This window comes from Bos indicus, chromosome 2, assembly GCF_029378745.1.
Source record: "Bos indicus isolate NIAB-ARS_2022 breed Sahiwal x Tharparkar chromosome 2, NIAB-ARS_B.indTharparkar_mat_pri_1.0, whole genome shotgun sequence".
In the NCBI taxonomy this organism is placed as follows: Eukaryota; Metazoa; Chordata; class Mammalia; order Artiodactyla; family Bovidae; genus Bos; species Bos indicus.
In genome coordinates, this window is record NC_091761.1 from 112,945,631 (window position 1) to 112,969,319 (window position 23,689).

Below are 23,689 nucleotides of genomic sequence, written 5' to 3' on the forward strand. Positions count from 1 at the left end.
AGGGATCAAACCTGGGTCTCCTGCATTGCAAGCAGATTCTTTACCATGTCAATCAATATTTTCTAGAAGGGCTTTCCCATGATGGGACGTTTAGCTCTCAAAGTTGTGACTTTTATAATTAATGGAAAGACTGGGAAAGGCTGGCTGAGGACACACTGTCTCCCAGATCCTTTTTTAGTTTAGTTTTACAGATGAAACACTGGGAATAAAACAGCTTGAGTAACTTACTCAAGGCTCTTAGATAGTAAAGGGTGAAACCAGAATTCAAACATCGACTTGTATACACCCCACTCTTATGTTTTTCCTTGGAGGACATTCTCTTTCCAAGGCACTGCTTAAGCAGAGACTGAAACATGGTCTAAAAGGTAATGGAGAAGAGGTGAAAGGTCAGATTAGAGCACTAACTGACTCTGTGTTCAACAGAGTTATACCACTCTTGGAAGAAGAAATTACACAGGAATCTATGTCTCTGCAAACTTAACACCTAGCAAGGGATACAATGATACTTCTTAAAAGATGATGACTCATTGGCTACAGCAAGTTTGGAGGTACAAAGGGAAAAGAAAGTATTCAGTTTTTCAGCTCAATGTCTATAAAATGTAGTTATTGATCTTTAAACCTATTGTTAAAGTCTTACTTCATATTTCTAAAGCCAAAGAGTCTCCTTTGTGACCAACAATAGAAAACTATCTCCATCTTCCATTAAGATCCTTACTGCCCTTTCCATATGGAAAGTTGGCAACTGTGTTAGAAAGCAATTATCTTTCATTTCTAGTGGAGGGCTCAGCAACACTTAATTAATTCTTTCCCTTTAAAGTTCAGTATTATTACTTTCTGGAGAAATTCCAGATTTTAACAGCTAAACCATCCAGAAATAGATGAGGCTTAAGTGACTGAAGAGAATTCTATTTTGCATCCATGCATCTGAGGGCCCTCGGTATGAATCCAAGAGGCAATCTAAGCCATGTAGCAAGCTATGTGAATGCCCACGGTTTGGTGGAAACACAAAGAATTGTTCCTAGTGACTTGTGATCAGAAACAGAGTCCTCAATCTCAATGAGCCAGCGTTTAATGTTAAATTGGAGGGAAGACTACTAAAACACTTGATTGCTTCAATTTTTACATGAGAAAGAATAACAATGTTCGATCATCAGAGTAGAAAGAATAAGATGTCCAAATGAGGCGTATGGAATTTTTCTGCTTCTTTTTGCCAAAATGGTCCATATCAAATTTAATACTAAGGACAATAATTTGAGGACAAATTAGTGCAGAAGAGCATTGTTGGTTAAAATTGCCATGTCTGAGTTTCAGTTTCTGAGATTCAACTCTTGAGAACCAATGCAATATAATCCTTGCCCTTGAAGAAACCTGCTCTTAGAAGGAGGATGATGTGTATATACACTGTAAATTTACAATTGCAATATTACCTAAAAATAAAGGTAACATTCATGAAGAACTTTCTTTGAACTATGTGATTTACATATAAGCATACTGTATTCTTTAGCTCAGTGGATCTCTACACTGTAGCTATACAGGTGGTCATTTTCCTCTTGTCCTTGCATATATCAGACTTGCTCTGGCCTCAGGACATTTGTACTTGTTGCCCCTGCTCATGTTTTAATCTCTAGATCAAATATTTTCTCTTCATAAATGTTTCTATCACTTCTGGAGCATAAAGATTCCTTTCCAACTTCACCATGTGTCTCTCCCCATTCTGTAGCCTTGTTCATTTTCTTTATTCCAGATTTTAACAACTATTCCATTCCGTTATTTCTTTTTTTTCCCCCCTGCCTATTTTCTGTTTTCCTTACTTTATTGAAGTAAGTTTTGTGAAAGCAAGTCTCTAGGCTGCCTTCCATCTCCACTGAATCCTTAAGAGTCTGAAATAGTTTTTGGCTCATATCAGGTACTCCATAAATATTTTTAGAATGAATGAATGATGATTGGATGAATGCATTTTTCAATTAAAAAAACTCTCAGGGAAAAAGAGATTTCTACTCACCTGTACCACACCTGTACAGGAATCCAAAAAGATACAGCCTTTGGGTTCTTTGGATATTTTTTCATCTTTGTAAAAATTCATGATGTAGGAATTATCTGGCAACTGAGTCAGCTGGAAGAAGCGCTTTTTGAATGACTAAATAAAGGAAAAAAATATGAGGAAGTAGTTCAAATTCATGGAAATTAGAATTTTCTAATCCCTTCAAGAATACTACATTTCTTGAGCACTGTTCTGAGAAGAGCATCTTCCTTTCTCATAAATAAAATATGACATGAAACACAAACTCAGTGCAAATAGCTCACCTCAGTTGTGTGACTAAAGAGGGGGTGGGTGTCACGAAAGGTGGCAGAAACGAAAATGAGTCTCTATGTCTCCTTACCCGAACAGTAACGGTGTTGTTCACGGTGCTGTTAAAATTCCCCTTGTAGAGCCAACCAGACTTGAAAACTCCGGTCCCTCCCGTTCCCCCTCCGCCCTTGGAAGATGAGTGGGAAGTGGTATCCTGTACAAAAGGCATCATTAGCATCACAGCAATCTTTGTGAATCCCAGATCTTAGACACTGCACTTAAAAATGAGACTCCCTTTTTCTCTGACTCATCTGAAATAATCATGTTCAATTTCAAAACAAACGTGATTCGTTTTGTCTAAAAACCCTCACACCAACGGTTACTGCAGCTTTAGGAGAAATTAGTCTGAATTTCAAACATGTTAGATAGGACCTAATTATCCTCATGTTTTAAACATTTCACTCTCAACCATTTACTTACTTCATCCTTATCAGCATCTTCATGGTCAACCTCAAAGGAATGTGAAGGAAGTTTCTCTGGTTTGTATTCTGCTCTAATATTAAAAAAAAGAAGAAAAAAGATTCTGATTTGTCATTTGAGACATTGCTTTCAGCTGAGTAACAGCTTCTTATAGACTTTTATAAAATAATGTTATCTCACGTGGGGCCATTTTCTTTGGAAGTACTAACTTGCCCCCTACACCATTATATCTTATCTCCAGTAAATAAATCTCCATTTTAAACGACAGAGTTACTATTTGCACAGATTTACACATGTCCTTTTTAATTAGATGAAGGCAAATGGGACAATTTTAAGGCCTTGGTGATTTATATTTTTATTCTTCCACATTTTGAAGTGGAATATAATACAGCAATATTTTCATTATTTTTTTTTCCTTTTGCTTTTATGTGACATGCTCAAGGCTTATAGGATGGTCATTTGAAAACCAGCCACTACTCTGGCCACTAGGCTGTGTTGGTCCCCAACCCTGGTGTCTCCCAAAAGTCTGCACCAACGTGACTTAGCCGCATTTGTGCTCACTTGAGGCATTTCCATGGTAGCACAGAAAACACCTCTCAGTCAGAGCGTTGCTGATCAGCCCAAAGGAGCAAGAGTGTTCACTTGGCTCTACAAATGGTAAAATAAGACAGAAATAAATGTTCCTTGACTTAATTCTATCTCATAACACATGGTTGAATGGAACCCAGATAGAATCATCCAAACTTCAGGTATTCTTTTATACCAAGCTAGAAAATCCTACATGAAGGATTTGCAAGGTAGAGCCTTTTCTTTGAAATGACTTATATTATGTAGAAGCAACCCATGAGCACATTCAGTATTTCCATTGCAAATGGTTTCCTATGTTGGTGGTATTCCAGACAGTAAGGTGAATAACCAAGGACTCTTTATATGAATATACATACATGAAAGTTAAAGTATTAATCGCTCAGTGGTGTCTGACTCTTTGCGACCCCATGGACTGTGGCCTCTGTCCATGGTATTCTCCAGGCCAGAATACTGGAGTATTTCAGAATACTGGAGTGGGTAGCCATTCCCTTCTCCAAGGGATCTTCCTGACCCAGGGATCAAACCCAGGTCTCCCACATTGCAGGCAGATTCTTTACCAGCTGAGGCTCAAGGGAAACCCAAGAATACTGGAGTGGTAGCCTATCCCTTCCCTAGCAGATATTCCTGACCCAGGAATTGAACTGGGGTCTCCTGCATTGCAGGTGGATTCTTTACCAACTGAGCTATCAGGGAAGCACAATTATACAGGTATTCATAAAATCACCAAACTGTTCATTCACATAGAAATTCAGTGGATTCAAATGAATTCAAAATATCCTTTATCCTTCTTCTGAAAGACCTAAAAATGCCCATTCCCACGTCACAGTAGAGGAAGTCAGAACACAAAAAGAACAGTAACCTTGCTACTAAATTGTGAAAAGCCTGAAATCAGAACCACGGTCTCCACACCTGATAAATGTGTTTTTTTTCCCCCTCTATTGTGGTAAAATATACATAACAGAAGAATTTCTATTTTAACTATTTTCATGTGCACAGTTCAGTAGCATTAAGTAGATTCATACTATACGCCCATCGTCACTGACCATCTCCAGACCATTTTAATTCCCAAACTGACTCTGTATCCATTAGACAATAACTTTCCACTTCCTCCTTTCCTCAGTCCTGGGTTATCATTGTTCTTACTTGCTGTCTCTAGGTTTTTGACTATTCTAAGTACATCTTATGAGTGGAATAAGGCAACATTTATCTTTTTGTGTCTGGCTTACTTTATTAGAATAATGTCTTCAAGGTTCATTCATATAGTGGAGTGTATCAAGAGTTCACTCCTTTTTAAGGCTGAGTAATATTCCATTGTAACCTGATAAGAGTTTGTGCCCCCAAAGTAATTTCCACGAAGGTATCCTGAATCCACAGAATTAGGACCCTTTCCCTGTAGACTCTGAGTATACGTCTCTTATGATGTTTGCCTGGTTCTGTTATTTGGACACTTGTCTTAGCCCTCCATCTGATTATACATTTCTTAAAGCCAGAGACTCTAATGAAGTCCCATCTACATCCTAGCTTTTTTTCTTTCCTGTTGCAGACATACTCAAGATTCACTGTTGATTGAATTATTGATAAGCAAGGTGAATAGGGATAATATGAAAAGGCATACTTTAAAACTTTGTTTTTGTAAGGGATTGTGGTGATATTCTTTTTAGCAGTGGACACATTCTGAGTGATCAAAATCCTGAGACAACTCCAACATGTTAAATAGGTTTTTATTTATTTATTTTAATTAATTTTTATTGGGGTATAGTTGCTTTACAATGTTGTGTTAATGTCTTCTGTACAGTAAAGTGGATCAGCTCTTTGTATACATCTATACCCTCTTTTTTGGATTTCCTTCCCATTTAGGTCACCCCAGAGCACTGAGCAGAATACTTTGTGCTATACAGTAGTTTCTCATTAGTCATCTATTTTATACACAGTATCAATAATGTGTGTGTATATATATATATATATATATACATATAAATCCCAATTCATCCCACCTGAACTTTTCCCATTTGGTGTCCATATGTTTGTTCTCTATGCCTGTAAATAGGTTTTTAAAAAGTATCTTATTATTTATTTTATAAATAAATACCGAATTTACTTTATAAATTTAAATTATTTTATAAATTCAAATTAATGGAAGTTGCTTGCTACCAAAATTCATAACTAATAAATATAAAGCTATTCTGGTGTACACAGTACTTGATTATTATAAATGATATATGGAGTCTCAGTTCAGCCCTAATTCCGATTTATTTCTCTATTTTGTTTTGGTTGCATAGTCCTGTTAGGACATTCCAGCACCCATAGATGCTGCTGCTGCTGCTAAGTTGCTTCAGTCGTATCCGACTCTGTGCGACCCCAGAGACGGCAGCCCACCAGGCTCCCCCGTCCCTGGGATTCTGCAGGCAAGAACACTGGAGTGGGTTGCCATTTCCTTATCCAATGCATGAAAGTGAAAAGTGAAAGTGAAGTCGCTCAGTGGTGTCTGACTCTCAGCAACCCCATGGACTGCAGCCTACCAGGCTCCTCCGTCCATGGGATTTTCCAGGCAAGACTACTGGAGTGGGGTGCCATTGCCTTCTCCAATCCATAGATAAATAGCTGTAAATAGTAACAGTCTAATTTAAAAGCCAGAGGTTTAAAAGAAGAGTTGTAGGAAATGTGTATTTCAAAGTTATTAACCCCACAGGTTCTGACACATGGTCAGTGATCAATAAACATTTGTTAATTAATGTGTATGAATTTACTTGCTATGTGTTAGTCCAAATTTCAAAAACGTATTAATATATAATACAACCTTCTTCATCCATGATTTATCTGAAAGCTCAAAAATATATACCAAGAGTGCAGAAATTTTGTACTAAAGTCTTAATATGTACTAAGTAGCACATTTGTTGTTGTTTAGTTGCTAAGTTATGTCTGACTCTTTCACGACCTCATGGACTGTAGTCCGCCAGGCTTCTCTGTTCATAGGACTTCCCAGGCAAGAATAATGGAGTGAGTTGCCATTTCCTCCTCCAGGGGATCTTCCCGACCCAGGGATCGAACCTATGCCTCCTGCATTGGCAGTTGGATTCTTTACCATTGAGCCACCTGAGAAGCCGGAGTAGCACATTGCTTTTTATTAAACTGTATGCACGTATAATCAGACTTTTGTACACAAATACCAGGGATCCATGTCTCATCTAATCTTCCTATTTTGCTGAGAAGATGAGGTTTGTAACAGTTACTCACAGAAACACATAGTGAAACAGATGAGGTCAGACACTTTATCTCTGAAATGTTACTTCTTGTATTAAGGACAAGTAAGTCTAAACCATCTTTAATAAGCATGTTAAGTATGAGGGCAGCCATTTTTCTCTTCCAAAGGATTCCTGGTGTATCTAGTTCTTTCTGCTTCTTGCAAAACCTCAGAGATACTCAAGTCTATCTGTGCCAGCTGCCCTGATGTTAACTTGTTCTGCCTCTTTTGTTAGGGCCAGGTGGTGCTGATGGTAACGGACCCACCTACCAATGCAGGAGACGTAAGAGACACGGGTTCTATCCCTGGATTGGGAAGACCCCCAAAGGAGGCATGGCAACCCATTCCAGTTTTCTTGCCTAGTGAATCCCATGGACAGAGGACCCTGGCGGGCTACGGTCCATAGGGTTGCAAAGAGTTGAACACGACTGAAGTGACTTAGCGTGCATGCATGCAAATCAGAAGGCAGAACACTGATGTAGCAGACCACACTGTTATTTTGGGACTCCTGAGAAGTTCCTTCTATCACACCTAAAATTCTCTTCCTCTCCTTAACAATGTCCTGACACTCCTTGAACCAGAAGTAGTCCCTTTTGCCTTTCCATTTGATTGGCAAAAGAAAACTGTGAAACACGACCCTTTCCTCAACCTCTGCTCCCGTGACAGGTGACAGGTTGCCTGAGATTCAAAGGCAAGTTCAAAGGGCTGATTTCCGAGCAATTACTTGAAGTATTTTGTCTGTAGAGGAGGAGAAATGAGTGTTCCAGAATTCTTAAAATGATGGCAGGGCAGTAAAGGCACTATTAAGAAACATCCCAGGTGAAAGATAAAGGGATGAGTAGGGAAAACTGAGGATATGGCAACAGAGACAACTTTGAACACAGAAGGTCAATATTTGGCCCCAAGGTGGCCCTAAACTATATGCTAGTCCTTCTCTGTCCGTCTCCCTTTGACCTGGACACTATTCATTTCTGAACTCTTTATTCTGTCATCTTTTTTCATGTGATTTATCCTTTCTTCTCTTTCTCATAAAAGAATAATTTTATAGATATTTGATAATTGTGGCTTGAAACAGTGGCCATGTTCTACAGTCTATCATTTCTGCAAAGATATTTATAAAAGTGTAAAGAAAGGAGAGAAGGAACAGTCTTTCAAATTAGTAATGAAATAACAAAGAATTAAGGAAACAAAGTCGGGCTTTCATGAATCTCAAATGTATAAGGCTAAATACTTGTGAGGGTTTTCCCACAAATCTCTCAGCAGAGAACTGGGAATTGAGACAACCTTAAAAGGACAGACACAATTTCACAAAAGTCCATGATCTTAAAGTGACTTATGCACAGCTTAACTCAAAATGCTGTATCCACAGTTCCACAGGGATTGAACCCAAGTCTCTTGCATCTCTTGCAATAGTAGGCAGGTTCCTTACCACTGTGCCACCTGGGAAGCCCCCAGATATAGTAGATCCACACAAAGGAATGTTGCTCAGAAGGAGAAAGGATTTACCAATACATGTAACAATGTGGGTATCACTCAAAAACATCATGCTGAGTCAAAGAAGTTGGAAACACAGTAATACATACAGCATGATTCCAATGTGATGAAGTTTTAGAACTAGTAATACTAATCTGTAGTGAAGAAAATCAGAACAATGGTTGTCTCTGGGGAGAGAGGAAAGTAGGGGTGAGGACTGACCAGGAAGGGGCAGCAATGGGCTCTTTGCAGCTGATGATTATGTCCCTTATCTTAGTAGTGTTTTCAGATGCACAGGTATGTACATAATTAAAGCCATCCAATGGTTCACTTACAATGTGTGTCTTTTCTCCTAAAGTTTCCCTCAAAAGAAAAAAAAGTAAACTATAAACATACGTATCTCTAGCTAATGGTATGCATTCTAAAGTGTTTAGAAAGGCAACATACAGTGTGCTGATATTTTAAATTCACTTCGAAATGGTCAAAATATAAGACGGACTGATAGCTAGATGCATGGGTGGATGAACAGATAATGTCATAAAATACATAGCAAAAATAGCAAAATGCAAAAGATACATTCTAGATGGTAGGAATGTGGGTGTTGATTGTATAAGTTTTCCAAAACTTTTTGTATGTTTGAAAATTTGCATAATAGAATATAGGGGGGATTTTTTAAAAAAGTGTTGAAGAAATTATCTAAAGAGTGATGAACATGACATCTCTTGAATTTTTTTAATACCAAGAAAAATTAAAAAAAAATGTACACTATTGATACTCCGTGTAAAACAGACAACTAATGAGGATATACTGTACAGCACAGGGAGCTCTACTTAATCCACGGTGGTGACCTGAATGGGAAGGAAGTCCAAAAGGGGGAGGGGAACCTATGTATATGTATGATTCACTCACTTTGCTATATAGTAGACACTAATACCGGAGAAGGCACTGGTGACCCACTCCAATACTCTTGCCTGGAAAATCCCATGGACGGAGGAGCCTGGTGGGCTGCAGTCCATGGGGTCGCAAAGAGTCGGACACGATTGAGCGACCTGACTTTCACTTTTCACTTTCATGCATTGGAGAAGGAAATGGCAACCCACTCCAGTGTTCTTGCCTGGAGAATCCCAGGGACGGGGGAGCTTGGTGGGCTGCCGTCTATGGGGTCACAGAGTCGGACACGCCTGATACGACTTGGCGGCAGCAGCAGCAGACACTAATACAACACTGTAAAGCAACTATACTCCAATAATAATTAATTAAAAATTATACAAAAATATGTGCAACTATTCTCAAATGCTGAGGATGAATTTCTCAAGTATTTTCCCCTAGCATTTCAAGGACAGATGATTCTGAAAAGAGAGAAAAGGGCTTCATATAAACACTGAAAACAATTTTTTAAATTTGTAAAGTTTCACAAGTTGTAATGTTACAATACTACAACTTGTGAAGTCTCAAAACTCTTTCATAAAAACCAAATTTTCTTTAAGCTTTCCTTTTTATCACTTAAGTATTATGATACAAAAAGTTATATGATAGACAGATAAGACCAATAAGGTCTCTAGCAAAACACAGCCACTGCATTAATCCTTAGTGATATTCATGCAGACCTTATTGTTCATTAAAAAATACGTGCAGATTAGTGAATGTCAATTTAGGTCATATCCAGGGTGGGGGATAGGTCAATGGGAATGCTCTTTCACTGTTAGATTTTCTTAAATCTAAGTTTGCTTGATCAAATTCACTATGAGTTGAGAGTGGTCTTAATTTTTGGAGGCGTTCTTCCTTGTCACTAAATGATCCAGTTACCAGACAGCACCTGTCACTTAGAAGACCTGTGATAATGCCAACCATGTATTAGAAATTAAATCCCCAAGTGGAGAAGGCTCGCCCTCTAAGGAAGGAGAGAGTATATAATAAAGCATAAATTAACAAGATAATTTCCCAGGATGGAAATGGTTTTGAAGAAAATTAAAGAGAAGAAGGCCTCTCCCAGGAGGCTCAGCTGTAAAGAATCTGCCTGTTAAGCAGGAGACGCAGGAGATGCGGTTTTGATACCTGGGCTGGGAAGACTCCCTGGAGGAGGAAATGGTAACCCACTCTAGAATTCTTTCCTGGAGAAAGAATTCTTTCCTCTGTCCCAGGGACAGAGGAGCCTAGTGGGCTACAGTCTATGGGGTCTCAAAAGAGTCAGACATGACTTAGCAACTAAACAACATCAACAAAGAGAGAAAAACGATCAAGGTAGAGGTGGTAGAAGCCAGGTTTAGAAAGGGTGGTCACAGATGGCCATTTCCGTTGAGAAGGAGAAGAAGCCGTGCCTGTGATGATCTGGGGGAAGATCATCCTGGCACAGTGAATGGTGAGCAAAGATCTTGAGGAAGATAGGCTTGCAGCCAGCATTCAGGAGAGCCCCGCTGGTGGGGCTGGAGCGCAGAGAGGGAGGGAGAGCGAGGGGAGGTGAGGTTAGCCGTGTAAGAAAGTGTCCTGGAGTGCGCTGGCAGAGCCTTTGGACCACTGCTGAGGCGTGGGGCTACTGAGAACTCTTCTTTCCCACTCCCCTTCCCACTGACCCACCGGGCACAGCATTCCTGTTTTTATCGCTGCTCAGTTTCACATCTCTGGGGCCGTTAATCAATGACTGGTCTCTCTTCGGGAGATCATTTAAAGATAAGCCCCTCTGCTGGCTGAAAGTAAAATTCTTCCCCCAATGGCACTGTGGGCCTTTGGGCTCCAAGTTTAGAGAGCTCAGCAGGGACTTCACTCTCTGGTGTCTGGATCCACAGTAGCTGCCATTTTGGTCAGTCTTATTTCCTATGCCCCAAACAAGGAGTGTGGGGATACTTGAGTTGAGTGAGGTTGGGGGCAAGTTACCAACCCTTTTAGTGGTTTGGTTTGCTTTATACAACAAGGAAGACAGTTCCTACTCCGTGGGATCATGTGAATTAAATGAACATAAATGAACATAAATACGGCACCTGGAACATTTCAGCTCGCAGTGGACACTCAAGAAGTATTCTTTTATTAAAAAAAATTTTTTTTGTTCCAAATCAGTCCAGCTAAACTGGTTCCATTTTATTTGCTCTTCTATCAAGAAATATACTTTATGAAATTTTCTTCCGTATACCTACCCATCTGTGGTAAAACTTCTAAATATGTCGTATTATTCCTGTATTTTACCCCATGGATTAACAAAATCTGTGGCATCATATTTTTTGTTTGTTTCATAGTTTTTAAATTGAGATATAATTGATAGATGATGTTATACTAGTTTTGGGTGTACAAAGAAATGATTCTATATTTATATATATTGTGAAATGATGACCAGAGTAAGTCTAGTTAACATCATCATCATACGTAGCTATTAAAAATTTTTTTTTTCTTGTGATGAGAACTTTTAAGATCTACTCTATTGGTGACTTTAGAATACTTCATAGGGTATAGTTAACTCTAGACACCAAACTGTACATTCCATTTCCATGACTCATTTATTTTATAATTGGAAGTTTGTACCTACTGATTTTCTTCGCCCCACCTCTGGCAACTATCAATCTGTTCTTTGTACCTGTGGGCTTGTTTTCTTTTCATTTTGTTTTAAAATTCCACATAAGTGAGATCCAAGGGCATTGTCTTTCTCTGACTTATTTCACTCAGCATAGTGCCCTTAAGGTCTACACATGTTGTCAAAACTGACAAATTGCATTCTTTTTATGGCTTAATAGTATTCTGTTATGTATATATGCCACATTTTCTTTCTCCAGTCATCCATCAGTGGACACTTAAGTTGTTTCTTTGTCTTGGCTAGTGTAAATAATGCTGTAATGAACTTGGGGGGTGAGTACTTCTTTTTGAATTTTTGTTTTTGTTTTTTTTCAAATAAATACCCAGAAGTGGAATTGCTGAATCATATGGTGGTTTTAATTTTCATTTTTTGAGGACTCGCCGTACTAGTTTTCATGGTGGCTGTACCAGTTTATGTACCCACCAAGAGTGCACAGGGTTCCCTTTTCTCCACATCCTTAGCAGCACTTGCTATCTCTGGGTGGTTTGATTATAGCCATTCTGTCAAGTGTGAGGTGATAATTCATTGTGGTTTGATTTGCATTTCCCTGCTGATTAGTGATACAGAGCATCCTGTCATGTACTGGTTGGCCATTTGTGTGTCTTCTTTGGGAAAATGTCTAGTCAGATCCTCTGCTCATTTTAAAAATCAGATTATTGTATTTCTTTCTTTTTTTGCCATTGAGTTGTAAGAATTATTTGTACATTTTGGATATTAACCTCTTATCAGATATATGATTTGTAAATATTTTCTCCCATTCAGTAGGTTGCTTTTTCATTATTTTGATGATTTCCTTTGCTGTGCAAAAGCTTTTAGTTTGATGGAATCTCACTTGCTTATTTGTCCTTTTGTTGCACACACACACACAAAAATTGCCAGAACCAATGTCAAGCAGCTTATCACCTATGTCTTTTTTTTTTTACCACCCGACCCCTCCCCACTGCCCCCCGCCCCTGCCACCAGGAGTTTTATGGTCTCTGGTCTTATGCTCAAGTAGTAAATCCATTTTGAGTTAATTTCACTTATGGTGTAGGATAGTAGCCTCATTTCATTCTTTTACTTGTGGCTGTTAGTGTTCCCAGTGTTTATATCCTTTCGCCATTTATATTCTTGGCTCCTTTGACATCATATGTATTTTTTAATGACATTCTTGTCTCCTTAGGAACACCGATTTGGGTACTGATTTTTATTTCTAATTTGTGAAGGCTTTACTTTTTGTATTCTATCCTTAAATAGAGTCTGTCTCCAATATCTTCCTATGAACAGACACACCAAAAAGTGAGGTTCTTAAGAGTTAATAACAACACAATTTTAAATTCAAGGACTATAAGTGAGGGAGATAAGCAAACATCTTTTTTCACTTCTCCATAATTGTAAGTTTTTATTTTATAGCCTCAGCAACCCATAAAAAGAAACGATCAGTTTAAATTGGTAGCAGACATAGGAGAATTCTAATCCAGGAGGTATGAAAATGATTTACTTCTAATAGCCTCAGAAGGCCCAAGTAAATTATGTGTCTACTACTGACCTAAATATCTGTAGTCTAGTGGGGAGTGCCTAGCCTTGTAAAATCATTAAAAAATACTTTTGCTATTCAATATTACAATCTTCATTTGTTTAGGGGATACGTGAGGATTATTCTAGAACTTCTGATTTTCATTTTGAATATACATACATAGTTCATTACAGTTTCCTAGTTAGTGGTAGTCTTCTTCCCCTTCTTGGTATCAACTTTCACATCCTTTAGTTAAACTGAGAGAAATTCTCAACAATATTTATGTGACTTTTGCGTTTCTTCTCATGGGATTTCTTCTTGTGCTCTACAAGAATTCCAAGTCAGCAATGACATCTGGACCCTGTTCTGACTGGAGGTGCTTTCTCTGTTTTTCAACAGAGGAAGAATATAGTACATGTGAATTTTTAAATTAATATATATTTTTATGGCATCAGGGATATAAGAAAAGATGACGTGTTTGGAGATAAAGCTACTAAAGTGTTCAGTAGACCTAAGGACAGTAGGAACATTTATGCCAAATGAAAGCTAAACACCTCTTTCTACACTCTCTCCCTTTATAAATTGTCTTCCAAGTGCTTGGACATGGCTTCCAAGTTGTAACCACTTCTCAGAACTATTTTCAGAAAGAGGAAGACTTGATGGTAAAAAAAATGCTTTGCTTCTCAATGGCAGCTACATGCATGACTAATGTCCAGACATTCTGAATGTAATAATTACTCATGAAAGTTTAGGGTGTGATAAGACCATCTCAACATGAAATTACAGGAGGTTATCTATTAGGAGTGACCTGAATCTAAAGGAATGTTCAGAGCTTTGGCAAAAATCAAACATTCACTGTTTTGAATAAAGACTTGCTGTTTTCGAGGAATATTGCTTTGCTCTTCCCAGGAACTCAACTCCAAAGAAATGGTCTCCTTCCCTCTTTTTTTTTTTTTTTTTTAAATTCTCACTGCTACAATCCCATTTTCCATACAGTGGAGCAGGTAATCTCTTAAAGAGGTAAACTAGATCATGTCACACTCTAGGTTACAATTTCTATAGTCTTCTGTTGAATGAGAATAAAACCCAAGCTCATTTCCAGGGCCCACAAGGTCCCTTGCCTGGTTCCAGGGTTTCAATCAACCCTTAGGTCCAGATTCTCTGATGGTCACTCTGATTCCCAGCTCACAGCTTTTGCCCCTGTTATTTCCTCTGGGGACCCTTTTCTCGAGATCACAGTGCTGGTAGCTACTGTTCCTTCAGATCTGAGCTTAAATGTCACTTCCAGTGCTGCTCCATAACTCCACCTTCTTCAAATTTTGCATTTGGAGTTGAACGCAGTACTTCCAAGTATTCTAGTCTGGAAAAGATGTTTCTGTGGGCACGGGAGATCTTAGAAAGTGGTGCCCAAATCTAAACCATGTGCCCATTAAAAAGTTATGTGCAATGTGTATGACCTCAAAGTCTCACTTGAGGAAAGGGTTAGTAAAAAATTCACTTATTTCTGTCTTAAGTTTTATTTTCTGGATAATGTGCATCATTTTAGTCTGATGAACCAGTGTGTTGGGAGATTCCAGTTCATCACAGTTCTTTGAATTTAAGCAACTTGAAGCCCATCCAGGATTATTAGATTTAAAAATTTTTGACCCACTCAGTTTACTTATCCAATAAGTAATTACTGCATACTTACTATGTGCCAGGGCTTCCCTGATAGCTCAGCTGGTAAAGAATCCATCTGCAATGCAGGATACTCTAGTTTGATTCCTGGGTCAGGAAATTCCCCTGGAGAAGGGAATAGCTACCTACTCCAGTATTCTAGCCTGGAGAATTCCATGGACTATAGTCCATGGGGTCACAAGAATTGAACACAACTGAGTGACTTTCACTTTCACTTTACTATGTGCCAGGCATTCTTCAAGGCCTGCAAAAGATTCTGCAAGGTAGGCAGAGTCCCTGCCCTTTTGGACTTGACTTTAGTGGGGGACACAGACTTGGGATAAATGACTGCTCTAGGTCATGTAGCTTCTCTATAGAGGTGACAGGTAAGCAGGTACAGAATGAAGTTATCTTCTCCTAAAGACTTTATTTCCCTACAGTCTGAAAAGAATTAGGTACTTGCTTTTCCTTTTTGCTGTTCTTAGACATTATTGCTCTTGTGCAGGTTGTTTATTTTCATGCTTTTTGATATCCCAGCATGAAAATATATGAATCCAATGGCAAACCTGAATGCTATACACACCATATCAGAAAAAAATTTCTGGTCCAACTTGTACCTTTTAATCTTCTTGTATCTGCTATTGAAAGGACAGCTCACACAAGAATGACCTAACACTTTAAAACTTTGCTCACAGCCTTGTTGGTGTTTAGTCACTAAGTTGTGTATGACTTTTTGCGACCCCATGGACTATAGCCTGCCAGGTTCTTCTGTCCATGGTATTTCCCAGGCAAGAATATTGGAGTGGGTTGCCATTTCCCTCTCTAGGGGATCTTCCCAACCTAGGGATTGAACCTGGGTCTCCTGCTTGGCAGGCGGATTCTTTACCACTGAGCCACTTGGGAAGCCCTAGGCTATCCTAAATGAGTATATTTATCTGTCATCCAATTCTGTGAAGATATAAATAATACTTTGTTCAACAAAATGTTCTCTTGTGACTCTTATTTTTTAATTTTTTAAATATAACTTGGTATTAGGTGAATGTACACATATTCATAAACAGTGACAGAGAAGATAGTTTATATATGGAAAAAGCCAAGGATTACTCATAAAAGGTTCTTACCGAGGTAACTGTCGAATGTCTCCAGAATACTGTTCATATTTGTAGTTTACCACATACCACTGGGAACTATAAAATTTACAAGCCTGAAAGGAAAAAATGACAGTTAAAATTTATCATTCAAATATCAGCTGTCCTGATAAGAAGCAAGGTGAATTCAGTGTTCATTATCTCCGGGTTAATGTTAAGGTAGCTATGTGAGTGATTTTAAGGTAGGTAAGAACATGCTTATTACGATCATTTCATTTTTCAGTGAAAGGGAAATCTAACCCTTCCCAGAATCCTACAGGAGGAACCATTTAACATATTTAGTCTACTTTTCTCCATCAAGGAAAGCCTAATTTAATCATCTGCTGAATCATAACCGGATATGTCACTAACCTCAAGTACTGTCATTTTTTCAGTTTTTCTTGGCAATCCTTTAACAGTTCTTCATAGTGAACGATGTTATTAATTATGTGTCATCCTTTCATCATAATTTTAGCCTATTTCTTCTTGTTCTTGCATCAGCAAACCTATCCTTTTCCTCTTTATGACAACCCTGTTGATAACTTTAGTTTTTCAGTTTTACCTCATTGCCTTCTGAGCCCAGCCTTCTCCCTGATCATGGATTGATTTTTTTATAAGTATATGTGAATAAAAGATGACCAAAAACCTTTAAAACACCAAGTTAATAGTGCAAAAGAATCAACTTACAGTGGTTCATAATGGCTGAATTTACAGTATTCATTGATGGCAAATATTCCCCAAACACCATCTATGCAACTGGCACAGCATTATCTCACAGTGGTTCATAATGACTGAATTTACAGTATTCACTGATGGCAAATATTCCCCAAGCACCATCTATGCACTGCCTGGCACAGCACTGACCATGGACTGGTAATGGGGATTCCACTAGATGTTTGTTTGTTTGTTTTTTTTTATAAAAATTTATTTATTTTAATTGGAGGTTAATTACTTTACAATACTGTATTGGTTTTGCCATAAATCAACATGAATCTGCCACAGGTGTACACGTGTTCCCCATCCTGAACCCCCCTCCCTCCCTGTACCATCCCTCTGGGTCATCCCAGTGCACCAGCCCCAAGCATCCAGTATCATGCATCGAACCTGGACTGGTGACTCGTTTCATATATGATATTATACATGTTTCAATGCCATTCTCCCAAATCATCCCACCCTCGCCCTCTCCCACAGAGTCCAAAAGACTGTTCTATACATCTGTGTCTCTTTTGCTCTCTTGCATACAGGGTTATCGTTACCATCTTTCTAAATTCCATATATATGTGTTAGTATACTGTATTGGTGTTTTTCTTTCTGGCTTACTTCACTCTGTATAACAGGCTCCAGTTTCATCCACCTCATTAGAACTGATTCAAATGTATTATTTTTAATGGCTGAGTAACACTCCATTGTGTATATGTACCATAGCTTTCTTATCCATTCATCTGCTGATGGGCATCTAGGTTGCTTCCATGTCCTGGCTATTATAAACAGTGCTGCGATGAACATTGGGGTACACGTGTCTCTTTCAATTCTGGTTTCCTCGGTGTGTATTCCCAGCAGTGGGATTGCTGGGTCATAAGGCAATTCTATTTCCAGGTTTTTAAGGAATCTCCACACTGTTCTCCATCACTAGATGGTTTTTAAGATTCCTTTCGATTCTAAAATTATGTGAATCTGGGAATTAAACAGCAACAGCACAACTATAAGGATACCTGTCCTCTAGCATTAGTAGGAAAAAACAAGGAGTAATAAACTTAATGCAATATGAGAGATAAGACCTCTGATTGTCTTTGTAACCAAGAAGGGGACAGGCAAGGAGATCTCTTTGTGAGAATCATTATTCAGGATGTAGAAGCACTACAACAAAGAAAGCACTGGCCCTGTCTTAGCAGAAACAGACAGTGGGAGAGAATGGCCCAGAGATGGGTACAGATGGGAGGTGGAGAGCGCCGGGTGGGCACCTGGTCCAAGATGCACAGGGAAGGCAGGGAGAGGGACTAGGAGTGCTAAGCCGCTCTAGATTTCTCCGGCCTCAAACTTTCTCAATACCATTGCTTTATTTGTTCAGGGAAACACCCACACACAAATGGGGGCTGACGGCAAACAATGTGTGAGGCTAGGACAAAGATAGGAGGGGGAGAGTGGCAGCAGCGGGAAAGGAGAAAAGAAGAGATAAAAACACAACAGGCGCGAGACAAATGGACATGGATAACAGCCACAGGGAATCCAGCGGATGTGTACTGACTCTGGATGGAGAAGAGGAATGTGAATAAAACTGAATATTTAGCTAATATTCAATTTTTTAACTTGCCAATTTCTGAGCCAATTGTGCAAACCACATGTTTCTGGAAATAAGAGGAAATCTGAGCCCTGATATATTCCTTGGCTGGAAAGTTCCATCTTCATTCTGGATAAAGATGCCAGGAATTCAGGCAAGGAGAAAAAGACCCACAGCATCCCTACCCAAGGAGGCAAAACATTCATGATTATGGTTCTTTCCCATCCTCTCTCATTTTCTTACTTCCCTTTCTCAACACTTCGCTGTAGTTTTCAAATGGTACAAAATGGAAAACAAAAACATAAAACTCATCCCTTTTTGGCAGTTCCTTTCAATCTTTTTTTTTCCTGGTACATAGTTTATCCAATTGTCCTTGAATATTTGAATTGAAATACTATTTTTATTCACTGAATGGTATCAGTTCAGTTTAGTCATTCAGTCGTGTCCGACTCTGTGATCCCATGGACTGCAGCACTCCAGGCTTCCCTGTCCATCACCAACTCCTGGAGCTTGCTCAAACTCATGTCCAATGAGTCGGTAATGACATCCAACCATCTCTTCCCCTGTCATCTCCTTCTCCTCCTGCCTTCAATCCTTCCCTTAATGGTATATTCTAAAGATTTTCTACTTTTGCTTTTCAAATTTTATGACACTTTAAATAAGTAGAATAAAGTCTCATACCCTAATTTATAAACCCAGTCTCTTAGTTCATTAATACGGTTAATAAACATTTTTGAAGCCATACTCTGTACCTAGGGATTTTCTTTGCTGATGCAAATACATCTGTGAAAAGGACAAAAATTCATGATCTCTTAAAACATAAGCCCTTGTGAAAAGCTGGTCAACAGACACAAAAATAAGTAAATTGTGTTAACATATCAGGAATGGTAAGTGTAGTGTGAAAAAGAAAGCAGATGAAGGAGGATGGTAGAGTTGGGAGAAGGAGGACAATTTAAATAGAATCATTAGGGTGAGTCTTATAAAGAAGGTGACATTTGAGCAAGACTTATAGAAGGGCTTCCCTGGTGGCTCAGATGATAAAGAATGAGCTGCAATGCAGGAGACCTGGATTTGATCCCTGGGTCAGGAAGATCTCCTGGAGAAAGGGATGGCTACTCACTCCAGTATTCTTGCTTGGAGAATTCCATGGACAGAGGAGCCTGGCGGACTACAGTCCATGGGGTCACAAAGAGTCAGACAGGACTAAGCAACTAACTCAAACACTATAAAGGGGAGAGAGTGAGTCATTCTTAAGGGTATTTCAAATTTTGTGCCATTGTAGACAAAAATGCTTCAGAGTATATCTTCACACATTTATTCCTCTCATTCTCCCCCAAGTCTGATCCATTTTGGATTATTTTCTTAAGATAAAGTGTTCAAAGTATTTTAAAGATTCTTGATTAAAAAACCTGCCAAACTAATATATACTCTTTATAAGAATATATAAGAGGGTATATAACTGAACCAAGAACTGCAGGGCTTCATTCTTGGGCTGGAACTAGTATTGACTTCCAACAAGACTTGTAACTCATTTTATTTATTATGATCTCTGATTTAGCAGCTGAACATTCAGGACATTAGACTGGATTAGAAATTTCTGTCTCATAATATCTATCTTCTGCTTCTTTAACTACGGTACAGCCTTTGACTGTGTGAATCACAACAAACTGGAAAATTCTTCAAGAGATGGGAATACCAGACCACTTTACCTGCCTCCTGAGAGATCTGTAAGCAGGTTAAGAAGCAACGTTAGAACCAGTCATGGAACAACAGACTGGTTCCAAATTGGGAAAGGAGGATGTCAAGGCTGTATATTGTCACAATGATTATTTAACTTATACTCAGAATACGTCACGTGAAATGCCTGGCTGGATGAAGCACAAGCTGGAATCAAGGCTGCTGGGAGAAATATCGATAGCCTCAGATATGCAGATGACACCACCCTTCTGGCAGAAAGCAAAGAACTAAAAAGCTTCTTGATGAAAGTGAAAGAGGAGAGTAAAAAAACTGGCTTCAAACTCAACATTAAAAAAACTAAGATCATGGCATCCAGTCCCATCACTTCATGGCAAATAGATGGAGAAACAATGGAAACAGTGACAGACTAATATTTTGGGCTCCAAAATCACTGTAGATGGTGACTGCAGCCATGAAATTAAAAGATGCTTGCTCCTTGGAAGAAAAGCTATGACCAACCCAGACAGCATATTAAAAATCAGAGACATTAATTACTTTGCTGACAAAGTTCTGACTAGTCAAAGCTATGGTTTTTCCAGTAGTCATGTATGGATGTGACAGTTGGACCATAAAGAAGGCTGAGTGCTGAAGAATTGATGCTTTTGAACTATGGTGTTGGGGAAGACTCTTGAGAGTCCCTTGGACTTCAAGGAAATCAAACCAGTCCAGCTTAAAGGACATCAGACCTGAATATTCATTGGAAGGACTGATGCTGAAGCTGAAGCTCCAATACTTTGGCCACCTGATGTGAAGAGTCAATTCATTAGGAAAGATCCTGATGCTGGGAAAGATTGAAGGCGGGAGGAGAAGGGGATGACAGAGGATGAGATGGTTGGATGGCATCACTGATTCAATGGACATGAGTTTCAGCTCATGTAGAGCTGGGAGGTGGTGATGGACAGGGAGGTCAACTCCAGGAGGTCGTGATGGACAGGGAGGCCTGGCGTGCTGCAGTCCATGGGGTTGCAAAGAGTCGGACATGACTGAGTAGTCGACTGAATTGACTAACTGACTGACTTTCTTATATCGGTATAGCCTGGTAAAAACTTCTTTTGTTTTGCAGTGGTAAGTGTTTGTCAGATACTGTTCTACTAGGTCCTTTACATACAATCTTAAGAAGCACTACATGAGATTTTGTTATTCCCATTTTATAGACCACAGAGGCAAGGAGAGGCGCAGACTTCTGCCCAAGATCCCACACATGACAGAAGCAGGATTTCAAAGCGGATTTGTCTGACTTAAGAAGTCTGTTCAAGTCATTTATGAGTTGTTTGCTAACTGCAGACTTCTGTTTTTTTCAAACCACATCTGGACTATCAAGCCAAATCTTTCCTGTGGTGTTTCTCTCTGTCTTGAAGTCAGACAGACCTGGTTTTGAATTTTGGTATTAATTGGCAGATCTCAATTAAGTGATTTAGTATCTCTAATTTTTTTATCTGTCTAAATAATACCACCTTCTTTAGGTTCAATTCCTATAAAATACCTACCTGAGGGTAAATAATCAATAAATATTTGATTAAAAAATCAGTTTTGCCAGTCAGTTTGACTCATTCTATAAATCACATTCATAGTAGTGGAGAAAACAACTTGTTTTTCTTGACTTATTCAAGTATAGTTTTAGAGAGCTATCTAAGCTCTGATAATCACAGTATTCTTTTTGTTTTTTTTTAATCAAACTCCTGAATTTATTTGTTAGGTTTCTTACATCTGGTAGTAGGTAGATGAAGATTTAGGTTGAATTAGATGACCCTCAGGAATCTTTCTAAATCAGTGATTTCTCCGATTCTGAGGAAGCCAGTGGATTTTACAAACATACAAATGTTTCTCCTACATAGTTAGGCATTTTAGAAATGTTACGCATAGAAAATTATTCTCTATTCTTTGTTCTAGCCCACATACTCACTCTAAGAAGATCATTAAGAACTATTATAATTATGACAACAACTCCTCTTTGTCCAAAACTGAAGCTGAAGTGACCTGTGAAATTCAAGCCACAGACTATAACTCTGCTTGTTACAATGAGGCAATGGTCCCATTTTCTCCTTAAAAATTATTAATACCTAGTTCACAATACTGGTTTCAAAATACCCACTTCTTTTCCCCTTGAAAATGGGGGGCTGCCATAGTCAGCTTCAAAGATGAAGGCCGGATGTCCAACAAAAGTTTGTTGAACTGGTTAATTTTTCCAAACAGCAATGCCCTGGTTCACATTTTATTCATTTATTACATTTGCTTGTTCAGCCTTTATCTTGCCATCTCTGCCTGTTATTTTTTTAGACATACAAAAATTTGAGTCAGGTCAACTTGGCCAAAGGCTTTTAAACTATTAGGATAGTGTTTCCTAAACTGTGTTGTGTCCATGGGGGTTACTAATTAAAATGCAGGTTCCTGGGCCCTACAGGGGATTCACTGAATCAGAATCTCTAGAGGGGGCCTTGAAATCCATCACTCCACCAGAGTGACAATATGACTATGTCCTTAACATGTTGTCTGCCTAGGAACTGAAAACATTAGGGTCCCAGCTTCATGCAGGGAATTTTAGTAACTGAGATGATGCTCCAGTGTTATTCAAGTAGGCATGGTCTTTTATAAGAGCAGGGAGCATACCAACTCCAGGATGAGGCCTTTAGGAGACATTCAATGATAGGAGACATTCAATACATATTTTTAATGAATGAATCTTCCATGTTTTTTTTTTTTTTTCCTTTAGAAATAACTAAATAGGACACCTTAAAAGTTCTAAATACCTAAATACTTTAGAAAAGATTGGACAACTGTAAAGGGTATCCTAAAACACTATAAATAAAACATTTCATTTTTCTCCCCTTTCTTTCCCTTTTTAGAAAATCATCTGTTGCCAATATCTGTTGGATCATTGAAAAAGCATGGGAGTTCCAGAAAAACATCTACTTCTCCTTTATTGACTATGCCAAAGCCTTTGACTGTGTGGATCACAACAAACAATGGAAAATTCTTAAACAGATGGGAATACCAGACCACCTGACTGGCCTTCTGAGAAAACTGTATGCAGGTCAAGAAGCAACAGTTAGAACTGGACATGGAACTACAGACTGGTTCCAAATCGGGAAAGGAGTATGTCAAGGCTGAATATTGTCACCTTGCTTATTTAACTTATATGTAGAGTATATCATGCGAAATGCCAGGCTAGATGAAGCACAAGCTGGAATCAAGACTGCTGGGAGAAACATCAACAACCTCAGATATGCAGATGACACCACCCTTATGGCAGAAAGTGAAGAAGAACTAAAGACCTCTTGATGAAAGTGAAAGAGGAGAGTGAAAAAGCTGGCTTAAAACTCAACATTCAGAAGACTAAGATCATGGCATCCAGTCCCATCACTTCATGGCAAATAGATGGGGAAATAATGGAAACAGTGAGAGACTTTATTTTTTGAGGCTCCAAAATCACTGTAGATGGTGACTACAGCCATGAAATTAAAAGATGCTTACTCCTTGGAAGAAAAGCTATGACCAACCCAGACAGCATATTAAAAAGCAGAGACATTATTTTGCCAACAAAGGTCTGTCTAGTCAAAGCTATGGTTTTTCCAGTAGTTATGTATGGATGTGAGAGTTGGACTCTAAAGCTGAGTACTGAAGAATTGACGCTTTTGAACTGTGGTGTTGGAGAAGACTCTTGAGAGTCCCTTGGACTGCAAGGAGATCCAACTAGTCCATCCTAAATGAAATCAGTCCTGAATATTTATTGGAAGGACTGACGCTGAAGCTGAAACTCAGATACTG

At 38.8% G+C, this 23,689-nt stretch overlaps 1 protein-coding gene across 9 annotated transcripts in view; it reads right to left on the minus strand.

Moving 5' to 3' along the window:
- DOCK10 (dedicator of cytokinesis 10) overlaps positions 1 to 23,689 on the minus strand; it is a 304,825-nt gene that overhangs the window by 124,144 nt on the left and 156,992 nt on the right. For all 9 annotated transcript variants that reach the window (XR_011562013.1, XM_070773197.1, XM_070773206.1 and 6 more), the window contains exons 4-7: positions 15,904 to 15,986; positions 2,771 to 2,843; positions 2,382 to 2,504; positions 2,003 to 2,137 (exon numbers count right to left, since the gene is read on the minus strand). Coding sequence is in view for 8 of the 9 variants with exons in the window: in XM_070773197.1 (XP_070629298.1) it covers positions 2,003 to 2,137; positions 2,382 to 2,504; positions 2,771 to 2,843; positions 15,904 to 15,986 (414 nt within the window). In the remaining variant the exon portion in view is untranslated. The remainder of the gene's footprint in view (positions 1 to 2,002; positions 2,138 to 2,381; positions 2,505 to 2,770; positions 2,844 to 15,903; positions 15,987 to 23,689) is intronic.